The sequence below is a fragment of the Sciurus vulgaris genome (assembly GCF_902686455.1).
Source record: "Sciurus vulgaris genome assembly, chromosome: 7".
Taxonomy (NCBI): domain Eukaryota; kingdom Metazoa; phylum Chordata; class Mammalia; order Rodentia; family Sciuridae; genus Sciurus; species Sciurus vulgaris.
In genome coordinates, this window is record NC_136467.1 from 62,414,420 (window position 1) to 62,441,387 (window position 26,968).

At 30.4% G+C, this 26,968-nt stretch overlaps 1 protein-coding gene across 1 annotated transcript in view; it reads right to left on the minus strand.

Moving 5' to 3' along the window:
* Positions 1 to 26,968, minus strand: part of GRIK2 (glutamate ionotropic receptor kainate type subunit 2) — a 677,480-nt gene that overhangs the window by 140,665 nt on the left and 509,847 nt on the right. Inside the window, exons 13-14 of the mRNA XM_079148658.1 lie at positions 5,503 to 5,621; positions 1,624 to 1,841 (exon numbers count right to left, since the gene is read on the minus strand). Coding sequence (XP_079004784.1) covers positions 1,624 to 1,841; positions 5,503 to 5,621 — 337 coding nt within the window. The remainder of the gene's footprint in view (positions 1 to 1,623; positions 1,842 to 5,502; positions 5,622 to 26,968) is intronic.

Genomic DNA, 26,968 nt, shown 5'->3' on the forward strand with positions numbered 1-26,968 from the left:
TGCTCATAATACATTAGGGCTTTGAAATAAGATATTTGAGTCTTCTGGAAAAGAAAATTGAAATTAAAGCCATGAAATATTTATGAAATTGATATAAACATTTCTGATGTCAAATAATTGGTAGGTACTTTATTTGTGTTATTTATAAACTCAACTTTGTCACTTGAATACTCTAATAATTTTAATGCAACATGTATTCACTCCCTGCAATGTTCTTGACACTGACAATGAGCATTTAGGAATTTCAGAACTGATTTCTTAAAATAAAAACAAAAATCTCAAAAATCAGTTTTATTACAAAGGCAATCTCTAATAATTCTATGTATTTAATTTGAATGAAATCAATCAATTATCCTTCATGTAGTCATATAATTACACTGAAGTAATTGTTTTGCTCATATTTTGGTATTCAATGCATTTCATTAAGTAATAATGATTGGGTAATTAAATATGAAGTATACACTCAATCTTTAACCTACCATATGAGAAATTCCTTCAGAAAATTATTTAAAATTTTTGGTTATATGGAACTAACTGATGAAATCTGTCACATTCTTTGAAAATGTGGTGTCCTTCATATCTCTATAAAGAAAGTTGACAGTTTTATATGAATTTTTGGCAAGAAAATTGCATTACATGGTAAAATTGCTGTTTTAAGTCACATCAATTCCTATTTTCTGATTGTTGACTCATTCTTCTGACACCAACTTGACTATAATCTCCTTGAGAGTGATAATGAGGTCATATTTTCTGTAGAATACCCAACCAATAGTGTAGTTTCTGACACTCAGTAGGCACTTGGTGCATACTTGATGAAGGAATTTATTTTATAGCTTGAACCAATTATTTAATAAAAAATCTACCTGTTGTACTGTACAATAGAATTGCCTATTGCATTTGTATAAACACTGAAAGGAAATACCTATACTTAAAATCGCTTGCCCCATCTATAAAAGTCTGGAAAATACTTCATAAAATGTTAAAGGAATTATAAAGTGATATTTCATAAAGTGAATCCCCCTATCTGATATACTTTGGATAGGTGAGCAAACAGGAGTAGGAGGAGAAGAGTAACAAGGAGAACAAGGTGCTCTGTATGCCAGAATTGTGCAAAATCACAATTCCCACGTAAATGTTCCCTTTGGAAACTACTATGAATTCAACTGGGATCCTATGTCCAGACCGTATCTTGCAGAATACTAGATGAATAACTGTACAGATAATGAGAACTGATTTTTCCTTTAGTTCTCATCCCCTGCCTCATTGTGACGAAATAAATGTGTACACTGGTAACATTCTTCCACGTAAGTATTCTTTTCTGATAACCAAGCCTTGTAGAATCCAGATCTATAACTATTTAATTTTCCACAAACACATGATTTTTTCATTCAAAGTTAAAACCCTGTTGAGAAAAAAGATGTTTCATTTGGGAAAATATTCCTTAAAATAAGAGTAGAATACTTGTAAAGCAAAAATTCCTTGAGATATTCAACTGTCCAAATGATTCATTTTCGTGGACATGTGAAGTTTACAACTCTCGACCCCTTGAGTTACATGTTATTAAGTGACCTGCCCAAATAATAACATTTAATGTATACATTTCAGATAGCCAGTAGAACTTACCTTGAAAAAAGTCATGGTTGCACCATCCTCTACTGCTCCATACTCTATCTTGGTTTGTTTAGCTAAATCATCAGCAGAGTCAATAGGAGATTCCATGCGTTCCACTGTCAGAAAGGCGGCTAAATTAGCAGTATACGAAGAAATGATGATAAGTGTGAAAAACCACCAAATGCCTCCCACTATCCTGGTGGACAGCGCTTTGGGCATGAGCTCAGAACCTAACAGAGATTGGGGGAAAGGTGAAACGAATACAGAGAATTTGATCAGCAATCAGATACTTTTGGTCACAGTGGCAGAATGGAATCACCGTGTAATAAATGCTTATGTCATAGATTTACATATTGCTTTAGTAAGCAAGTAACAACCATTGGGAGACCAGAAGTTAATTTCAGTTGATAGACAATCCTTTAGGATGTTCAGTTTTAAGTATAGTGACAGGAGACTCTAGCTCTACCTGAGAAGGTATAGTTAAAATATTAATGAATTAAATTCTTTATAAAAATAGCATTAGGAAACTGGGGGGAGGGAGGGAACCTTCCAGTTTATAAGCCACACATGTAGAGTTTCATAGTCTTGTTCTTTTTGTGGGTTACAGAGGAAATGACTTAATATGTTCACATCCTTTTCTTCACAACCTTTCTGTAAGAGTTTCATTTTTCCTGTGCATGTAGCACATATATTTTATCTATTTCATCATTTAAAAAAGTAATGATGCATAATAATAAAGTAATTTCAATTACCCACATTCCTAAGATATGATGTAGGGTTTTAGTCCTGTGTTTATTTTAATATGAGGTGGCAAATAATTTACTACCTCATTTTATAATGTATAAGCAAATATCTCCCATCACTATGGTTAGCCTTAATGAAATAAATTAGGATAAGAATAAGTACTTAAGTTGTCACAAATTTATTTTTATACATATATATCACATTTCATATATATATCAAAATATATGGCTGGAGTTGCCTGCCCATGGTATTAATAAGATAATAGGATCTAGAAATTATATTTTACCTTTGATTATTATTAATTTTAATTCATTTAAGTCATAAAATAAAACCCTAACAACTTTAAAATTTGGTCTGCTATGAATTAAATTTTATTATAATTTTACCATATTATTTACATTTTTTAATGTTGAAGATATATCAGAATGTGGGCTTTTTTATTAAAATGTAAATGAAATCTGTGGATGTATGTATAAAATATATTACCATTCACTTTTAATCATTTTGAATCTATAATCAAAAAGTACATGATTTTTAATAGGGTTTGAGTAAAATGGAATGGAGCAAAGATGGACTTATTTTACAGTCAGATCTTAAATATGATCACTGATGTAGTATGGTAACACATCTTTAAATGGAGAGAAAAAATAAAATTATTCACATTAACATTGAAAAATAAATGGTATCGTGATTGTACTATATCAAAAACAGCCCATCTTGCACTGCAGTTCATCTTACCCTTGCAATTTAAAACAAACAAACAAAATTTTAAAAGCAGACAGACTTGGACATGACAGCCAACTCCAGCTCCAGACTCTGCCTACCACTCTGTAAGGAAGAAAAAGACAGAAAAGTACCTTTCTGATGTAGTTGCTCCTAGGCCCTGTCAGACACACACTCGGACACTGAAACACTAAAACACTCTCAAGATGATCAGCAGCAGCTTGGGCTGCTTATTTTACTTTTATTCCTTTTTTTTCTTTTTTCTTTTTTTTTAAACAAGAACACCAATAAGGTCAAACAAGACTGGGAAAGAAAAGAATAGTGGAGACATTTGACAAAAAATGGCCCAATTACCACAAGTTTGTATCTTACCCAAGGACCGAAAGCGAATACCTCTTACGCTTGTGAATCAGAGCCTGGTTAGGGGCTGACTGTCATGTACTCAAGGTAACGTCATGTCCAGCACTATATCCCACTAATTCCTGGGGAACTGGGCATCAGCCAGAATAGTATGGGTTCCTCTTTCATGTATCCACCAGCAGTGAAGTAGTTATGTGGCAAAGCAAATGTATATTTGAATTTTTCATTGCTTGGATTATTTATCATCTTCAGAGATAGCACAGTCTTATCTATAATTTCTATTACCGATATCAAGATCACCTAATGAACATACAAATCCTCAAAGAACTCCAGCTATTTTAGGAAATATGAATTTTAAAAAACAATATTTTTCTGAATGGAATCAAAAATTTTTAAAAAATCATAATTATCAACCTTTAGTGTGAGGATAATTCACTCTAGACTATTAAAGTTAATTATTAGCAGGTAACTAGCAATTTTCCTGGGTAAATTGTATTCTCAATGCTACTTGTAAGAGAAGCTTATCCCATAGGCAGGCTTTTATTCACTACTATTTTAAAAGAACTCCATTATTATCTTCTATGTGTAGAATATACCTAAGGAAAAGAATCCTTACCTTGGACCAAAAATGTAGGAAAGGGAAAATACAACCACTGACTGACTTTACATTTTTAAAGTTATTTATAAAGAGATGCTACAAACTTAGATTAGTTAGTTCATCATTTATATATGTATATATATATGTATATGTACATATTATATACATATATATTCATAATTATACAAGGAAATAATTATTTCAACTTAGGTTTTGCTTACAACATGTATTAAATATTATTTACTGATAAATTATTTTTTCTTTTTGACATCATTTATTCTTTCTTTAGAAGTAGTTTATAAAAGAAACAGTAATGAATTAATGAATTTAGGGTATTATTAAGCATACAAAGTCATAGTATAATTTTATAAACAATTTATAATTTAACAATAAAATTTCACTCCAGATATGCAATGCAATCATTGAATAATTTTCTCCAATGTAAATAATAAATACACCACCCAAATATAAGATATACAATATAATATAAGGTGGAATGATTCTTAGGAAGGAATGTGTTTTATTTCTTACTTCATATATTGTCCAATGTTCAACTTTTGGACATTTTGCTATACTTACTATATTTACAACTTAAAGGTATTTCATTTTAAATGTATACAACAATCTTAGACTTTGGTTTGTAAAATATTTTATTTTTAGAAATTGTATAATATATTAATTTCCTAAAATTTATTTAAATATGAAAAGATAAATAAACCATAGTGTCAAAAATTAAAATTCTACTTGAAAAAACCAACACTAATATAATAAATTCATAGTTACGTATAAACCACTAAGACATCTTATTACATATATTCTATCATTTTCTAAAATACAATTTTTTCTTTTAACATTTATATTATAAATTTTAAATAATTATGAAAAAGTATTTTTGCATGCACCACTGAGCATGCAATATTTTATATTCTTTGTAAGCTATCAGATGCAGCTAATATTTTACTCAGAAAGTTAACTCTAAATATTTTAGTATTTTAATTTTTCAAATTTATATGCAGTAGATTTAGTAATCATGCAATATAAATGCATCTAATCACCAGGAATTAATATGAAAGAGGAGACGTTTTTACATCAAAATGAGACAGGAAACAGCAGTATGAACTGTATTCTTGTCTCAAGGAGATGTAATTTTAGTAGTACTTTAAACGAAGCTTCTGGCTAATGAATCAGGTTAGCTTGGTTATCTATGAAGTGATGTACCTATTGTGGGTTAAGAAAAAAAAATTAGATGAATATACTGTATGTGAATTTGCAAAAGCTAATTGTTTCTCAGAATCTCTCTTGGATGGGATTTGAGAAGGCCTAAATGCATTAGGTAGATGGAAAAGCTGGATTATGGTTACATGCACAGAGGCACCCATGCAAGCGACTTGTGCCAGCGAGAGCTGTCACCCCCAGCAAAGAGTGGGACATGGTGCCCAAAGGAAATAGCAGGCTGAATCGTATACCTTGCTGCATGAGAGCTCCAACTCCAAACCAGAAACTATTTAGCAAGGTGAAATTGTTTTCCACCACGTCTGAGTCAGGATTGCAAGGGTGTGGATTATACCACTCATAGGGACTAAACCTGTGGTAATTGACAGAAAAAAGAATATATTTAAATTGCAGTGAGAAGAAATTCTATCCAGCATTTTTTGCTGCAAAAGAAACAAAAAGACAGGTAAGATTAAATAGAAATCAGAAATAGGCATTCTTATACTAAGATTGCATATGCATGACAGCAAGTGTTAGATTTTAAATACCCCAGCCCTTATCAGTTGATTCCCATAACAAGATAAGAAATGGCATTTCTTTACTGTATTTTACTTGTGAGAAGAAAATTTGTGTACCAGTAAGTCAAGAATATATTTTAAGACTCAGTACTTTTCATGCACAGAATTTAAAAAACAATCTTTTTAAAAACCAAGAAAATCATTAAAGTAGAAAATAAACAGCTATAAAGGAACATTTTTTAAGACTGAAAAAATTGTTAGAGACAGGAGAAAAACTAGCAAATCATCTTAAGAGTTTGTTATCATATGATAGCAACCACCAAGGGGAAGAGAGTAAAATAATCAATGTATATTTGCATACCTAACAATACTATGAATTCATATATTTATGTGTAACAAACTCAACTCTTAACAACAAAATAAAAATCTACTGCTAACATGCTTCTGAGGTCATTTCAGCTCTCAGAGCACATACCAGAATGTATGATATCAAAGCAGTGTTAGAAGCAGGAATGCATACTGCTGCTGTTTTCCACTTCTTTGGCTTCAGATATATAATTAATTTAAATCATTTTTTAAGATAAAAAAAATCAAATCTAATCTTAAGGTCAGTTGCAGATAGTTTTAGAAATATTATGAACATCTCTCATATAATTTAAACTGAGGACTTTTCAAATTTTCAACTGTGCACGTAAATTAATTTATGCTAATAACAATCTAGATATACTTATCAATTAATAGAACATTCAAAAACATCATCCCCATAATTAAATATACTCATTCCAATTACTAAACTAACAAAATATTTTCCCCAATATCTCAAAATTTAAAGCCACTCCTTTACAAACCAAATTAGTATATGTTCCCTTTATGAAACCACTAAAAAATCTTAAATTCAATCAAAGTTATTTGAATAATGTATCTGTCACTTCAGAGAGCCCAATTTTCTTCACAATAATTTTCTGACATATTAAAATTCAGAAGATCAAACAAACCATTTTCATCTTTCTAATGTAATTTTAGAACACCCTTGCTTTAATCGCCTCTCCTTGACAAACAAAGAAGTGTTTTGTTTGGTTCTCTAAGTTAAACTGACATACTGAATAGAAAGGTTCATTGAATAGTAATTAAATACTCTGATCTGATTCGTGTGTCTGACTAAAATCTAAGTAGCTTTAGTTGTAGACATTTATTTCTACTTAAATTCCCTTATTACTTTTATGCTAGTGAGGATAGTTTGTACACATTTTTAAAAATATTTCCAGGAATCAGAATGCAGACCATCAATCTTAAAACAAAAATATTTTCTTTCAAATATTGAAATTTTAAATTATCTAAAAATGTATTATTCATGAGAGACAATATAATCTAGCAGATTATGGGCTCTGCCCATCTCTACCCTCATAACTACATGCCCTTCGTTCCCCCACCTCAAAAATGAGAATAGTAGTAAGACCTAACTAGTAAGAGTTGTAAGGATTTGTTGAAATAATATAGTTTCTATAGATTGCAATTGCTTAATTACATGGAACAATAATAGTTTTAGATAAATGTGATTTCACCTACAGTTAACATACTCAAATTCTAAGTTTAATATTTTAAATATCAAACTCTTCTTGAAAAAGTATGAACTATAAACATAAAGCTGCTCTCTAAGAGCTAGATTTAGCTTTATCCCAAGACAAATCTTAGAAATATATCCACTGAGTCTATACAATTTGGCTGACAGAGATCACTAGTTATCTCAGAGTTCCATGAGCCCTTGGGTTTTATATAGGCAAGTCAAGGGATTCTGTGGAATTGGGGGACAGAGGTGTGGTGGCCATGTTGGGGAAGTGGAAATATACATATACAGGGTCTTACTGACCTTCCAGACATATATTAGAAGGAAATAACAAGGAAGGAAGGAAAGAAGGGAGGGAGGGGGAGAGACAGGGAGGGAGGACCTCTATCTTTTCTTACTTTTTTTCCCTTAAACTTCAGAAATTCAGCTGTCAAAATCTCCAAAGTTGCAAACTAAGCCAACAAAAATATCTAACTTGATCCTTCTGGTAATACTCGGGAAACTTTTCTTTGTTTTGATTTGATTCACTAACAGTCTTCTAATGGTAGTAATGTAAGCCACTTCTCTTCTCAAATTCCCACTTTGAAGAAATCCCTGGAGCACACACTTGCCCCCTAGCGCTGCACTCCTTTCTCAGTGGTGTGTTTCCTTTCCTTCACTTTTGCCAGCATGGCTCTTAGTCTAGTATCATCCTCCATTTCTTTCTAAGTTAAATCACTTAGTCCCTCTAAGATTAACTGTTCCACTTAACTCTATTTTCTTTATTTCCAACAAATATTGCTTTAGTATCTGTCTTCACCTTCCAATTCCTTCAGATTTACTTTTAAAAGTTCTATTGGGCCAGACCCTAAGCAACTTAGTAAGACTCTGTCTTAAAAAATAAAAAGGGTTGGGAATGTGACTCAGTGTAAGCACCCATGGGTTTAATCCCTGGTACCAAATAAATAAATAAATAAATATATATTCTATCAGGCTCCAAATTTATAATTTTCTTCTTATAAAGATCATTTAAATTGCTTCAAATCTATGTATTTAACCCTATTCACTTTCTTGACCTAAAATAGATTTTCAGTAATATGACTTTTAAACTGATATGTCCAATATTACTTCATAATCTCTTTTCCTCATCCTTCCTTTTTTTGTTACCTTCCCCATCTGTCAATAACATCACAATCCAGCATCTTCATTTGATCAATTGCAGTAATCTTGCCACTAGCCCTTAGCTTGCTTATGTGGAACACTGGAAGAGTTATCTTCAGTTTTGCACATTCTTCTACCTCACAAATCTAAACTTCAAACTGTTGCCAAATTGTATCAGTATACCTCCAGAATGTCTCTCTCTTTCCCCCATCTATCCCACTGACATTATAATACTAGTTTGAGCTATCATGGAGCAACACCATCCTAACTAGACTTTCCTCTGTTTATCACCAATTTTGAATTTCTAAATTCTGCTTTCCAGTTAATTTTAATGTAGAAAATTCTTGTAATATCACAAATATAGTAAAAAAAAATTTAGTCATTTCCACCATAAATATAAAAAAATCTAGTCTTAAGCATGGAATTCATGATTCCTTCACATTTCACACCAAAATATTAGGATCATATATCTAATATTATGATCATCTACTTCATGGAAATCCTGATCTTCTCTCAGCTCAGCAATTAGTCACTTTAAAACAGAAAAGACTATGTTTATTCTTGTCAATTCCTTTTCTCATATGTCATTTATCTTGTAATTCCCTACTCTCCACTCTGCAGATATTCAAATCATACATCCTTCCTCCAGTTCCATTCAGTAGCATTATATAGGCTTAGCTTTCCTGATTCTCTTTCTTGGAGTTTATCTGTAATAGAAACTGATACCTCACCCTCCTTATTCACTTTCCTCCCTGAGTTTTATTGAGAACATTGCTGCCTACCTACACCTGTTCTTCCCACCTTCTTTTGATAAGCAACTCAATTTGAGTTTTGAAATATGGACAGAATTCATGTGGGTAATTTTCCGAGAATGCTTCTTCAGCTATTTGCCCTGTATTCTTTATTCTGCTTCTTTCTTGAGGGTGCATGAGGACTAGAGAAGTACTGGAAGCCCTGAGCTGAGGATAACAGAACTGCCCCACCAGTCTTGAACTGTTTTCCTGTAGATTGTGAATGAGAGAGAAATAAATGTTTGCAATGCAATATACTGCGTTTTATGATATCTTCATAAGCAAGGCTTTTCTTTGTCAACAGAGTGCTTGAATACCATTGGTGTCTTTCTCTTCCCTCTATCACCTGTAGTGTTAAGCACTTCAAGTTGTACTTATCAAAATCTGATTCCTTCACTATAAATTAATACACCCATACTTCTCCCTTTTTCTATTAGATTCTAAATACATGCAAATAGTGTTTCTGATTTATCTTTACATCTCCAATCTCCAGTACCAGTTTTTAAAACTAATGGACATTTAAAATCTTATTTTAGAAACCAGGTTCCCTCAAGTCGATTTTTTTAACCAATTTTAAATTTATAATAACAATGTTATCAAACAATATCTTCTCTTTTAACTTTTGTAGTGTGTACTCCTGCTTCTGTACTTTATCCCTCACCTAAAGGCATCTCTCATGTCTTGGTCTCAGCTCTGCGATTTTCCCTTCTCTTTAATCATCTAAAATACTATGGCCTTAACCTTTATGCTGCTTACATACGATCTCAACTTACAATCATAAATTCTTAACTTACAATCATAAATTCTCCCTCCGTGTTTTTTCATCTAAAATCTGTAAATTACTTCTTAGATATCTCACCATTACCTCATACTTAACAAGTTTTAACTGAACCCAGTAACTGCTACCATATGAGTGCTCCTTCTCAATTTCTCCTTGTTTAAATTGATACATGACTTCTCTGAGTTAAGACTCATGTTTTCTTTTAATATCCTTACTTAAATTTAATCTGTTTAGTATACATAAACTTCTTTTAAAATAATGCTTCTTTGATTGATTCCACCAACTTCTACTGTACTTTCATCTCAGTTCTGAATCATGGACTTCCAAAAAGTTAATTCTTCTTGGTTTTCTTTTCTCTATTTTTGTCTTTTAAAACTATTTTCACACTAAGGTATACATCATGCAACTCCCCTTCTCTCAAATCAACCAATTTGTCTCAGTCAGGTTTGGTATTCTTTGCCTTTGAATTTCAAGCTTCTATGCATTATGACTCAATATTATTAACTTTAGTCAAACTATTACACATACTGGCCAAACACCTCATTATGTTTTTATCTCTGCTGTTTGCAGTAAGTGACAAGTTCTCTTCCCTTCAGGTGATTCAGCCAACTAGTTTCTATTCTATTCCTTTCTGAAATTCCATTACGTTTACTTTGAATCCAAAGTTTATTTGTTTCAAGTCTCTACTTATTATCCATTGCCTTGTGTTCTACTACTGGAGGTTTTGTGATGAATTCTGTATTCTCAACTTTTCATGGAATCCTTGAGAGACGGGCTTTTATCATTATCCTCATTGTTACCATTATCCTCATTGTTACCATATCATTAATATTTCTATTACTCATACAAGAATGAGCACAGGGTTGGAGGTTAGAAGACTTCTAATCACATATTTTCTTTGCACTTGTTGACAGATGACTAAATCTTTCTGAGATGAATATTCATCTCTAAAAAAGAGGGGGAAAGCTGAGTATGAGAGATAATACATGCAAAGCATTTAGCATATTATATATTGCCACAAAAATGTTAGCTAAAAGGATATAATTTTTTTAAAAAACTTTCTTACTCTACATCCTTATATCAAAGAAACAATTTAGAGAATATATGAAATAATCTACACCTCATTGAGGGAATATTTTTACCATATCCTGTAAAATGCTAATTCAACATTAATTTGAACACTTTATCAATTAGAAGCAAACTACATTATAATTAGTGGAAAGTATAAAAATGATTTTATAACATTATGTATTACTTTGAGCATTGGTTCCATAATTCTACATATTTAAATGCATGTTTTTCCTTGTTCCTTCAGCTGGAATGATCTTCCCACAGTGTATCCTATTCATATTTCAGAATTTAAATTCAGTATGGGTTGCTTAGTTCACTATAACTATTACTACACAATAATCCTCAACTTTCACCTGAACTATAACAAATTCAAAACAAACTTTCTTTAAAAATTTACCCGTAGTTACTAGATTCTGATTTTAATTGGTCTCATTCTGCCTAATTATTTGACACACTAATTTCTGACCTCATCTTGTACATGGGGCTAAACAGGTTAGAATAGGTAAAATAAATAGTTTCCCTATCGAATTTGTCTTAAAGTAAACACAATTTTTTTTCAAAGTCAAATATGAATAAACATTTAAGTATGATAAATAAAAAGCTTTTTAGCATTATATGATACTTATAGATGGGGGCTTTGTTTTTCCTTTCACGGTCAGATTTTTAAATGTGATCTCTTACTACTTTGCAGTTTAAGTTCCAAGTAACTGAAAAATCAAAAGATGGATAGCTCAACTTTCAATTCTTATTTCTCTGATTTGTGAAAACAAGATTATTTTAAATGGCAATAATTATTTGTGAAGGATTCATGCATTTTATTGAATAAAATAAAGGATTCTTAAAAGAAATTATCATTATTAGTAAATTATATAATTTATTTTTTCTTTAGTAAATCAGGTGACAAGGCGATGCTAACCTGATTATGTTAGGGAGAAATAAGAAGCAGGTAATTGCTGTATAGACATCTATATACATTAAAACTCTTCACAAAAATACTATATGCCATGTTTTCAGTTCCAGTTCTGGGTTTTTTTTTTTTTTTTTAAATGACACCACACTTCAACTTTTCGTGATTACTGAAATGAACCATGTGTTGTTTGAACATAGACGATTGGGCCAGTTTGGTGCTAATGTGCTTTACTTCAGAAGCAGGGCATGGCAGTGGATTTCACAGCTATCTCCATAATTAAGCCAAAGAGTCCAAAATGAAACAGTGTTTTTAGAAAGTTAAGCTAGATGGAATGATAGCCATCAGGATAAATTTACTATTGAGTGGGGGTGAGAATTCCTGACAGATTAAGGAAAGCCATGAAGAGGAACAGGTATAAGAGCTGCCTTAGCTGGCAGGAAGACAGATTAAAATTTAGAAAATAAGGGAAATGGGCTCTCTACAGACTTAAAGATAATAGGCACCCTGACCATCTCTATAATAAGACATGAGCATTCAGTAGAAATTATGCCATTTTGATGACAATTGTAGTAGAAGCAGACATAAAATAAAAGCTTCCCATACCTTTGAAAAGCAACCATGCGTTCTACTGAAAGAAGAGTTACAAGACATGAAAAGACCAATTAAGGCATACTGCATAAAGTAACTTCAATAAACTTTCGGAAAGAGACACATAATTATCACCTTGTTTGTGTCATACCCACCATTTATAAAACAACTAGCTATGCTATCTTGTTTTTAACTGTAACAAAAGATCTATGAACATCATTATTATTAGTATAAAAAATTGAGCTTCAGATAGATCAGGATCTGCCCAAGAGGACAGAGAAGGCTGGAGCCAGGTCTGTAATGGAGATCTCTAGTGAGCAAGTCTCTACTCTCTTTATTATAATCCATCCTAGTTAACATTTCAATTTTTATCAAAAAGAAAAGGAAATTCCTGTGATCTAATTCATGTCCTGGTGACAGAAGAATACTATTTCTAGTAATCCAATTCTCCAATAAATGAGGAATTGCTCAATTTTCACTCAATAGAATACTCCTTGTTTTATCCTTTTTTTAAGCACATTTATGGCCTGTACTTTTTAGGGCCAAATTATTCACCTTGAGATGGTTCAAAAATTAAGATTTGGTCATCCTGCTAATCACATCAGCAGAATATCAAAAATTCAGAAATGTTCAGTAAAAGATCATATCTTTGTTAATAAATACATTAATTGCCATCTGATTTCTATTAAAAATGTATGCTAATTTTATTTACCACCATACCAAGCCTAATAATAAAATAGCGCAAACATTAAAATTAAATAATATATTCATAGATATGAAATCCTTAAGAAATATTCAAACTTATTTGGAGTCTAAATTATTTTTACAGTATTATTTTTATACTTTACCATTGCCACCTGAATCCTAACTATTTTATGCATGGAATAGAAGATTTCTTCTTTTACACTGTCAGGAAAACTTATCTCTTTGAATCCAGGAAGAATTGCTACAAGACGTTTTTGTGAGCCATCACATCAACTTTAAGAAAATAAATCTAGGTAAAGAAATTTAGCTCAACATATTGTAAGAGAAAAACAAAAAAAAAGAAAAGAAAAATACTTTGAGGGTAGACAGCTTATTTTTCAAAACTATTCATTTAAAATTAACTTAGATCTCAGAAAAGAAGATATCAAGAAGTAACCTTAAAAGATTTACCTGCCTACTGTAAACAATTGTCAAAGATAAGGTCATATAACTAGAAAATGCACCATCTCAAATACTGCACTTAGGTTATCTTACTAATACCAACATGAAACCCAGAGTTCACAAGAAACTTCTGTGAAAACAGCCTGGCCTCCCTTGAGTTTAGTCAGTGGCGATATCTTTTATAGTGTTGCAAGAAGTCTAAGATATAGCATAATTGCCTCAAATACTCCATACTTAATAAAACAACTGTATCTTTTTAGTGGCCTGCTTCACCAACATACCAAACTGATTTTTAGAAATTGCTCTATGGCATAATCTACATATATTTTAGAAGTACAGCTTCATTTTTAAGGTTTCGTGTTTATTTGCTTATTGTTTTCTTTTTTAACTTTCTTAATTAATTCTAAATGCTCTTGCTAGCCAGTAAACTTGTATTGTACTAATTCCAATTACAGAGTTTATATAACTTAATCTCTTTTCAGAACTAAGGATAACAGATATTCCATATCAGCTATTTTATATTCAATTTTGCTAGTTATCAATGACAACATAGATTTCGAATTATTTTTCCTCCAAAAATTAAATGTGTAAGTCTTAAAAAGTAACAGTGTGTGCATGTGCTTTAGAATGACTCATACAAGTCCTATGGGATTTTTTAATTGTGTATATTTTATGTACTATAAGAACTAGTTTCTAAGAAAAAAATCTCTCCTAGGTAAAGTTAATCTTAATTACCCTCCAAATCATTAATGAGCAGGATATTAGTTAAGGCTATAGTGTGTTTTCTATGTTCAGATGTAAAAGGTTTTGTAATGTAAAATGATATGGTGAAGTTTTGAAGTTGAATGAAGTTAAACTATGGTTAAGAAAAAATGAAAGGAACAAAACAATTGGAAAACATTATCACATAAACTATGCATAATACCAAATTTTATAATTAACAAAGATAATTTTCTGTCAAGTAAACACAAATGAACATAAACATAGTCACTTCAAGGCTTGTAGCTTAAGAGGTACCTGTCATCCACAGATTTATGATCTCAATTGTATAGAGTAAATAAAAACTATGGCAAATTACTACCTTGTTAACCCTATGCTAAAAGATGTCCAATTTGAAAGTGTGACAATTTTTACAATCCATTCTCATTTCAAAACAAACACATTGTTGATATAAGTAACATGAGTTAACACTCCAAACCAAAAAAGGACTGTAATGTCAATAGATTCTTCACACAAGTCGTTATTATCCATATCAATGTAAAACTAACTTTTTTGTGATTTTTATATATTTGTTTTTGGTATAGTTGCTTGCTGATCTGGAATTAACTGCAACCTCCTTATAAGAATCTCCTTATAAGATCTTCGCTCCAGTTATTTATTTCTAGCTACTTACAAGAAATTTCAATCTGGATGTACTGCTGTAGCTTAAACCCAGCATGGCCAATATCAAATGTTCATTCTCCCTGTTACAAACTAATATCCTGTCTATACTCAATCAGTTTGATAGGTAATTCAGGCATTTCTCAACTATTTAGATGAAAATTCTTGAAGTCACTTGTCTTTCTCCCTCAATGTCTTGTATTCACCATATCACCACATTTCTTTTTTTCCTGCAAATCAATATTTGATTTGCCCTTCAATTCCCATTTCACTGTCCCCATAGTATTATAATTTTATATTATTGAGTTTTCTGTAACCCAGATCTCCCTGCCTTTTGATGTTCTTATCTACATATATTTGTCCATTATACATATAACTATTAGGGAAATCTTCAATACTCTTTATTATTTAATAAAAAATCTGCAAGAAATCAACATTGCTGTCCAATCAACTCCAACCTCTTCTGCCAAACTTTCACGGCTTTAGAAAACTGTCGTATACTCATGGTTTCCACTACATCCTAACACAGATCTTACAGTTTTCTAAATAAACCAAAAAACAGCTCATATGTAGAATTCATTTTAATATCTTAAATGGGATTCATATCAACACTTCACACTTTAGTTGATATTCCTTCTTCCAACTGAATTGTACCCCCATTTCTGTCCATTAATTAATATCCTACTTACATTTTAAAGTCTAATTTATCTATTGGATGATAAGCCATTTAATGGGAGAAGATAGGCCATACTTATTTTAACCTTCTCCATTTAAAATGCTCTCTTCATTGTTCTCTTTTTACTACCATTTTCTTCATGTTTTAAAGTCTAATTTACTTTTTGTGATAACAGACTCTTTAAAGAAAAAGAGTATGTCATTTTAATTTTATATCTCTTAAAAGGCAATAAAACAAAACTGGAAATAGAATAAATATTCAGTGAATAGTGTTATTTTATTTAGTCTTTGTATACATAAAAATAAACTCCTTTAGTACTTTCTTCACTGTTAACTAGAATATGTGATACTACTAGATGTCGAATATTCAGGCGATTATTTTTGTGAATAGTTATGATAACAATGCTTTTCAATAAAGAGTACACAGGAGTTTCTTTGATATAATAAAGAAATATTGTAGAGTTTATAAAACAATTACAAAAATCTACCTTTATCTGTTTTCCATTTTTCATGTTATCAAGCAGGAGCATTGTGTTAATATCAGCAGTTCGTCAACATTTGATGCTTTGGACAAATAGTATTTGCCTTAATTCCCTGTTTACCTTACCTACCTGCCTCTTTTGTGACCTACTTCCTGTGTAGGATTATTTCATAAACTACTGATGGAAAAACTCCTACTACTTTAAATCCACAGATAATAAAATGTATCCACAATTTGAAAAAAAATCTATATTTTATCCAGATAAATCTCTCTGTGAATAATAAACAAAATGCCATAAGAACTATCAACCTATAAATTTAGAGAAGTTAAAAAATTAGCTCTCTATGACTTTAATGATAAACTTAAGTTTTCTCAATAGAGTAATTGGTGAGATCTAAGCTATGGCTGGTCTGTAAGCTCTACCTCATAGGATTCATTTCCCTTAAAATAGAGAAAAATATTAAAAACCTCATGCAACTATTGGATGGTCAGCCTCAGTGAAAACAGTCCATAAAAAGTTGGCATGTTATTTTTTAATAGTACAAGAAAAAAAAAAAAAAACATGAAACTAGATGAGGTGGTTTTGAATTTCCAAAAAACAACAAATCTCTTCAGGAAGCTGAGGAGTGGGAACAATAATACCACCCCTGTTAGCAGAATCTTGGCTATGAATGAAAGCTCTGCTTTTAAATGTGCACAGAGAGAAGCGAGGCTTAGCCATTATTCAGCCCTTTGAAGCACAGCTTTCCCACCCTGGTAATCACTGCCGGTAACATAATCCTTGAGCATGAATTAAAGAAATGCATATAAATACTGAGAGCTGACAACTATGTAGGATTGAGACTGGGAATCCTTTCCACATTTAGTCATGCTAAGTACTGGGAACTGAAAAGGTTGTTTACAGAGCCTTTTTCCCCCCTGGCTGTCCTGAAAATAATTAAAAATAAAAGAGGCCTACTCTTTGTCTGATTACCTAATATAAGGTTATATTTTTTGCTTTTTGCTTGCCATTGTATGAAATGCTTTAATGCCTCTGTGCAAGTTGGATACCCAGTGAAAAATATAATTGCTACTTTGATCTAACAGGTTGCTCAGTCTTGTCCATAGTGCTCTCTTGCATTTCTTCTCTTTCACTAATTGTGTAGTAAGACAAGTCACTTCATCTCACTTTCCTTCGCTGAAAAATGATTGTTTAGGGCTAAAAGTTCTCAAGTTCTCTTTTCTCTGTTAATGGGATTTCTACAATGAGAACAAAGAATGTTTGAGGAAGAGCTTGGATGAAAACATTGTTCAAATCAGTTTTAAAGTCAGATTCTGGAGTATAAGGTCTTCCATGTGAGGCAGAATCAAGATGAAGTAGAAGGCTAATATTAAAACATGAAAATATTTAAATACTCAGATGTTTAAACAAATACATCTAATTATTATAATGATTAAATTTAAAGGATGTCTAGGTTAATCTTTAAATCAATAGCACCTAAAATAAAATATTCTAAAACAGTAACGAATATACTAATACTACTCAGATAATCATTATGCTACAGGAATAGATATTTATTTACTGAATTCTTAAAAGTTTAAAAATATTTTGTGTATTTTTGTAGGTGTTTTCTTCATTCATACAACTGGTGCTTCTCTACAGTGCACTCAGGTTGGTTGATAAGATCTCTATACAAAATATTATGTATATTAACCCCTCAGAGAATCAGAAGCCATTATTCAACATCATCTCAGCAACTTTAAATGTACACTATAGTTGATTTAAGAAAAATTCAAGAAACACTCAAAAACTAATTTGTCACTGAATTCAATTTTGTCACTTTCAAATACTTTGCTTACCTAATATGGGCAAATTGATGAAAGGCCTTTTCTTTGTTATTTCTAAAATGTAATTGCTTCTAAATTAAAAACTATTTATATGTATTTATAAATATATAGACTTATACTTATAGACAAATATCAGAATTATATATTATATGTTATATGTATAGACATTGTTGAACAAATATATGAGAATTACTGAGATGTTTTCCATTATCAGCACACGTGCTATAGCTACACATCCTAATCACCATTCATTACTGAGATGTTTGGAGGAAGTTACCAAAATTGATAATCCAAGATTTCATTATTCTTTCAAATTATATTCTTACTTAATATTGATCTACACAAAAAAGGCGGACATTGAAAGGATAATTATGAGTTAAATTCTTGTGAAAGTTTTATAAAAATAATGCAATTATAGTTCATTAATTTCAATAAACCTATTTTAATTATGATTCCAAACAAAGGTAGTTTTGAAAGTTTGCCCTTGACAAGGGCTTTGAAAACTTTTGTGTATTTGTGGTACTGGGGACTGAACTCAGAGTGCTTAACCCCTGAGACACATCCCCAGGCCTTTTTAAGACAGGGACTCACTGAGTTGCTGAGGTTGGCCCCATACTTGCAACCCTCCTGTGTCAGTCTCCAAACTCACTAGAATTATAGACTATGATAGCCAGGCAAGCTCTGAAAACTTTTATCTCTTTAGGAATCATAATTTGATGCAAATTAATAATTTATTTCTTACTATTGTATACGAGAGGGCTGGAAAACTTGTTCAACTTACACAATTTTTTATAGTACTCAAAGTGAGTAGTTTCCCTTTGGAAATTCTTTATACATGGCAATGTTTAAATGGGAAAAAAGAATCTGTCTCCTCAAACAGTTCTAATTTCCTTATGGTGAAAACATTCAAAATCTTGATTTCTAGCTGAAGAGATTATTTAAATCAAGTAAATAAGTATAAAAAATCTATTGATGGAACATAAAAACCAGTTAGGCCTACATGTTTGACACATCCACGTAAAGAGGCAACTGATTTAGAGGTGGTGTCCAGTGGGTATCCCCTTTTGGTGGGGAGCTTGGAAAGTGTGCTGTAGCTACACATCCTGATCACTAGTCTACCTGCTACCCTCCTATCTTCCTTGTATGTGTAACCAACTCAAAATTATAAAATACTTAAACTTGGTTTGAGTTGATGACATCCATATGTATTTAATTTCTATATCCCATCATATTAAGAATGGGGAAATGTATTTTGTTTGTTGTTTCTATCTATGGTAAAGCAAATATTAGATTAGTTTGAATTTTGCTCCTAAATTATTTTCTGCTCTAATGCATGAATGGCTAATATGTTTAGCGACTTTACTTCACTGCAAAACAGACTGGCTTTGATTCAAATAAAATTCCTTTTTACAAATATGAGTGAATGTTTTCATTAATTAAAAAAAGTTAATTATAGACTTAGTACTTGAAACACATCGACCCATAGCCACTATAGTTATATGGAAGCTCAAAGATTAACTGAACACTGTAATAAATGGGGATTAAAAATAGTAACACATTTGAATCCAAATGGTGAGTGGAAAACTTATTAATGTTTTGACTTCTTTATAACTTATCAAGAATTAATATAACATTTTACACAATTCCTCATCACTATCAAAAGAATTAGTGCTTCAAAAACTATCCATGTTCAAACAAGCTCTAGAATATGATAATATTCTGCTGTTTGCAGGTAAAGTTAAATTTGACATGTATTTAGAAGATAGGTCATATTCCTAATTATTTTAACAAATATTCTGTAATTCTCATCACAAATAAGTAGCTTTGTACAAACATTTGAAGATGTCCCCATCACTCAACATAACTACCCACCAGGCCCCATTTTTTGGAATTTAAAGCCCCCTAAGTTAATTTGGAAGGCCATCTATGGACTTCTGCTGTTTTTGTAGTTTATTCAAATCATGAACATGCAATTATTTTAATGATTTCAGTTTGTAAACAGAAGTGACAAACTCAGGTTTCAGGTATGTTTCTTTTGGCTAATACTATGTCTTGCATGTTTTCCTAAATTTAAAACTAAGGTTGGTAGGACTTGTTTCCTGAAACCTCTGTTTTACAAATATACTATCCAAAAATTACTACCTTTATCCATTTCTATCCTTCCATAATTATTTAATTCTACCATATCTTTATTATATCCGGAGTTTTTTGTCAGTGCAGTTTAGTTTTAGGACTAGATTTTAGAAAATATAACCATATATAATTAGGTGGTTCTTATATAAGGTTGACATTGACTGTGTGGCTGTTTATGCTATGTGTGATATTTAGTTTATTTTTTGGGCAAAAGAAATTGCTTTAACTTCTCAAAATGTGTAAGCTGGAATGAAAATGTGGAATAAAAATCACAAAATGGCGTACAGTTACTTTTAACTGAGAAGTTCTGTATTTGGAGGAACATTTAATACTTGTAAAGACACATTTAGATCAGAGAATTTTCATTTTAGTCAATTAATGAAAATAAACTAAAAGTCATGACAAAAAGGTTATTGAGAAATTGTAAAGAATTTTTAAAATCACCTAATATTTATTTAGAGTAACATAAAATGTAGAAAAATAGGTGATGCAAAGAGTTGCAGTTTTATGAGACATGAAAACTAATAGATGGCAGCAGTAAAGAGTAGAATAGTAACCACTGACTAAATTTGAAGTAGAGATAAATTCCCTATTAATCACTATAACCTGCAAAATTATTTTTATTTATATTCCTTCTACATTAGATATAAAGTTTAAGAATAAATTTAATAACTTCCACAGAAAAGTAAAACATTTGCTAAATTATACTGTTTTTAGTAACAAAAATTCCCTAATAAAGTGGACCTTAGAAACAGCATAAAATTATATTTGTCAATGTAAATAAAATTACCATTTATTTATATTTAAACTTTCATATAATAATTTTTAGTGAAAAGAATTACTCTCAATGATGGCATATTGAGCCACATTTGTATATTAGGTTACAATCACATTTCATTTTTCTTTAATGTAGTAAAATGTTGCACTGGTAATATTCAATAAATGTTGCTCTTATTCTGTAGAAAATATCAAAATTAATTTAAATGAATCTTTTTAATACTGAAGTTCTATAACTGTATATAATGATTTTAGAATGCATGCCATAAAATAATTATTAAATAATGATTCTTAAACATTATATCATGTATATCAATTTATGTTTTCAAAACTGTAATCCTCTCCAATTATATCATATTCTTATTTGTATCAGTGCTTCTTCATGTTAGGTTTATATATTAATATGGATATTTTATTCTTAATATTTCTTAGCAATTAAAAATGGATTTGACTCCCAGTCATTGAGAATGCATATCTATATGTATGGTGTTCTTTTATGTGTTTTGTATACACACACATATATGTATAATATGCATGCACACATGCATATGTCTGTTTTTATGAATATACACACATATAAACACTATTTTTTCAAAATGGCAATAAACATTTATATATTTCTAAAAGATGCATTTTTATTCTGCATTTTTATTCACTTTTGGAGAGTTTTATATATACTAGCTAATAAAATAGGAAATGTGTTCATGAAAGAAGGCCAAGAAGTCCATCTGTGTCTCTTCATTTCTCTGAGCTATCAGTTCTTTAATTTCTCAAAATATTTTTTTCATTTCAAGATTGACTATCTGCTTCACTAAACAAATATACTGCTCCAAATTCAAGTAGCAGATACTCTTTCTAAATCCCAAATGATCATTATATAAAAGACAGACTTCTTTCTTTGATGTCCAAATTTTTCCACTAGCTCCGAACCCTTCTTAGTATGTATTAAAGGGATTTAAATTTTTCATTTTTGTACCTTTTTATAGAGATTTCTAAGACATTATCAAAATAATCATGTTTTTAAAAAGTTATCTCATAATTTGAGATACTTCAATAGAATTTGTCAAAATATTTAAAATCAAAATCTCTTCTGCATTAATTTCAGAGCCAAGAATTGAATCAAATTTTTATTGATGATGCTTTATCCCATATATAAGAACTTGTATCTATTTGATAAAAGTTCTTAATCATTTCTTTACTTTGAAGCTGTTTTATTAATAATCTTAAACATTACAAGTTTTTTGAGAAAGCACTCATTCTTATGTTGTACTTGAGACACTGATATCTAGGCCTGCCAAACCTTTGACTATATGACTTCCAGGAAGTTTTCAACTACTTGATGCCCCAATTTTCTTATGTATAAAATAAAAGAATTGTGTAAAATTACCTTGTTAATTTGAAAGAAATTTATAATGCTCCCAAAATGTTTGTTTTATTTCATTTACTTTAATTTGTGTGTATCTGCTATTTTTTATGAACAATTTTCATTTCTACTCATTGCTGATATCTATTCATAGGAATATTATTCCTTGAATGTACATACTCATTTTTTTGCTATTATGTACTGAAAAAATTAATTGAAACGTAGCAAATTTAATAAATTAATCAACACTATTTTATACAATTACTATTCATTATTAATAATTATTATTTATTACTATTTCTCCTGTCTTATTACCTATATTCTTTCTCTCTCCTGCTTCATTTCTTATGATAACATTAAGTTATAGTTCCTAAAATTTTCATTAAAATATAATATTTTAGGTAAGAATATTTACATTACATATACTCCTCTTTGCTGAAAAGAGATGATAATCAAAGAATAGATAAATTGGGGCAGAATCTTACTTCATTCAAATTCATTTAGATATGGAATTTACATATTCTCAAAAGTACATGAAAGACAATAGTGAGAAAATTTAATAAATGTTAGTACATAAAGCACCTGCACATAATAAGATAGCACAAAAATTTCTCTCTGAATGTAGCCCACCTTCATCTTTTAGTGTATATTTTAAACAATAAAAGATAATACAGCAAATGAAATTTTCAAAAGATTTCTAATTAAATCTATACCAAACAACATGTTTAGTCAAAAGAAAAATTATTCAAATCTTTCTGAAAAGTCAAGACCAATAAATAAGAGACAGAAAGAATGAAGATATCCAGAAACATGTATTCCACAATAACCAGATGAACAAGGAAGAAGAAAGGGGAGCAGAGGAGTAGGAAATTCAGATGACCTTCAGAGCAATGAAAGAAAACATAATTTTAAAATCTACTTATTGGGGTAAAAAAATAAACGAGGAACTAAAGGAAAAACTGATGTGTAGCTTGTTGCTGAACACTGTATAGCTGAGGGAAAAGTAAGTTTATGCTACAGTCATATATTAAAAATTTAAAACATTTGATTTCTTGATTTCTTCCAGAAGTTATAGAAGATGTTGTTAGCTATGGGTTTCAAGTCCTGCAGGTTCAACAAGTTAAATCTAGCTTGTAAAGGTGAAGTTCTCCTAATTGGTGGCACAACCTTGCCTTCATGCTCTATGTGTTCTGCTACATGCTGTTAATACTTTGGTTTTAGCTGCTTAACTGAATAGCGATCTGGACCAGATTCTTTTATTTCTTTAGATTTTGCTTTATTTCTTCATTTATTGCATGAGCCTCCATTGATTATATGTTAAATATTTTTTTAATTAAAGCAAGTACATGGAATTTCACAGAATGTTATTTTATTTGAGATGGTATACAAACTTTTAGTTTCTTCAACACATATTTCAGTTTTCCTAATGTCACGATGCATTTACAAGACATTTCCAGACCATTCCTGTCATTTCATTAATCTAATTTGCCTACTTGAAAGTTCTGCAAGAACTTAAGTTGTTATATTATTAAATAATAGATTTATGTCCCAAAGTATCATTTCAACACTGCATATCTGATTATATTCATTAAGGGTTTCATATAGTTGCTACACTTATTTGTACTTATGCTTTCAAAATACATACATGGTTTTCCAAATTGTATCCAAGCACTTTCATTGCTTTTATATTGCAAATTTCTGCATTCTGTTTGCAATCTTTTCAAGATGGTAGTGATGCTATTGCTTTGCTAATAATGCTTTGTGCCTTTGTCCATAACTTGATAATTGTTAAACAACTGCTTGGCTTTTAAAATAATAAATGAAGAAAATTAACAATCAAAAGAAAATTGTCATTTGTTTGGCTACCATTTTTAAGTGTAGATTAATATTTGCTAGACTAGTAAGTCAAATATCAAGTAGATAAATGGTCAGTAATAGAGTCAACAGAAATTAAACTGCTGATTGTTGTAGGGTAGCATATGGTCTTTAGATCCATTATAAACAAGCATATAAATAGAACAACATCCTCTGCAGACAATGCTCAACATTGAAATGCCTGCCATTTTTCTGACTTCTTGAGTCTACTATGTAGATTTTATGCCCTTTTGGAATGCTGGCCCATCTTCCATGCCACTTAAAGTGTTGTCTCTTGATGGATTAGTTTATTAACATCTTGTACCTTCTCACGTACTTTTATCCTTTTCAATATTGAATTTAAAAATTTCCCAATCCACACAGTAGATTTGCATTTCCTAGATATCTTGATCAGAGTGGGTACTCAAAAATTTAGAAGTGAGTAGTTTTAAATGTCTGGAATTTAAAATCTTTATTCTGAGATATTATTAAAAAAGTACATTGATAATAAGATCTAACTTTTGATTAAAATTTAATAAAGTTAAAGAATTTGTAAGAAATCTTTTCACACAAAAGTTTTTAAAAATATCCTACTCAAAATATGGAAGCAAAAAAATGCAACTTCTCTCAACAAACTGTATTTTTGAAATGTTTCATGTATTTTTAATACAATAATATATCTGGTTGTTTTAAAATCTGAGTTGAAAAACTCAAATGACTCTTATTTACTGTATTTTTTGGTAAGAAAAGAAATCACTTTTATAATCCAGAATATCCTTTTCCCAAACTGTCATTGTCTCATGTAATACTTTTCAATGTACTCAAATCTCCGAAATAAAAAATATATCCTTTCATTTCTGAAATAGCTTAGCAATAGATTCTGGCAGGTGTTCTTAGGTAAATATATATTAAAAATTATGAGTGATAGAGAAAAAGAATAAATGTCAGGTATAATGCTGAAAAGATGAATAGAAATAATTTGATGCTAAATAGATGATATATGATACATAGATGATTAATAATTTCCAGTTGATAAAAATAATTAAAGAAAAAACATGGAGTATTAATATTCAGTACTCAATTTATATGTAATTATAATTTAGATATAAATTATGGTAATAGACTTAATATCTTGGATATATAATATTTCTGATAACAAATTACATAAATAAGAGGCCATCAGTGGTTTTAGGATTCAAATAAATAAATTGGAGAAGCAACTTCCAAATATGAAGCTTTTATTTAACAACATATTTGAATTAGGCTAAGACCTAAGCTATAACACTTTCTATTAACTAAAACTGAAGTGTATAAAAGGAGCCGGGAGGCTGCAAACAAAAGATTAAAGTGAATGAATGCCTTCCAGGATGGACCATATAAACCTTTGATAATTGCATTCATTTTAAGATGAGCCATTCTAAATTGCTACCTGTCTAACCTGCATGAGATGAGCAAACTAGGAGTATGCAGATATAAATTGCTGGTTGTCCTTAAACAGATCATTTTAATATCAAGTTGACATTCTAGGCTCACATGTGTGCTGAATTTCCTACTTATCCTATGACTTTTTGCATTTATGTCTCTTACATTCCAATAGAAGTAGAGCATTAATAATTATCACTTGGTGTTGTCTAATATGTTAATGAGATTCAGAACACAGTGACCTCCTTTCAGCCTTATTTATACAGTGTGTGTCATAAACCGGGCAAATAGGACTCTTAACCGAAAAGATTACAACCTCATAAAACTATGTAGATTCAAAATTGTAACTCAAATGAAAACCTACATAACTCATCTATCAAAAGCACTGATTATTTATAAAGCATAAATATATTATTCCTTTAGTACAATAAACACAAGTAAGCTATCAACTACTTTATAACAAACTTCCTTTTATAAAACATGATAATATTATCAAATTGGAATTCATTTAAAACTAAATCAGAACTTGAGAGTATAAAATAGAAAACTTTTTTGCTTGGTTTATACTCCCCAAATTTTTAATTATCTTGTAAGTTTTAAAGCAAAATTTATGGGAAAATGCTTTCACAAATGAGCATCTTTCTGATAATTTAATAACAAAACTTGATTTTCAAGTCAATCTCACAAAGAAGTAATTATTGATACTCCTAAAACCAGAGATTTTAAAATGGAATCTTATAATTAAATTTATACTTATTCTTAGAAATTACTATAATTTAAGACATATTCTTATCATATATAATACTTTGTTAATATAATCACTAAGTAATAAATTATCATTTTTTGTACTCCTATGTTCTAGGGTATTTTGTAATTTGGCTCCTTACCAATATTATTAAAATCTTATTAATATCTAATAAATAAATGTAATAAGAGTCATGTTTCCATGGACATCAGCAAAATGAGCATTTATAGTAATTCCATGACGTACCAGGTGCAAGGGTGATATTTTAGTTTTGTTAAAGGTGATTTAATCCACATCATATGTGTATGATGAAGATAAAAAATTGAAACAAACTTCTATGCTAAAGAAATGCTTTACACACTTAACTTGACAGAAGATTAATTGACCCACTATTAACAGAGAACCTATAAGAGATAATAGATTTTTCACAGCCAAAAATGTTGGGGAAATGTTGAGTTAAACCAACTTAATCAATTTCTCTATTGCAAAACTTTTTAGTCATTCATTTGTTAATAGTGAATCCCAAGGGAAGAATCTAACACCTAGTTTTTCTG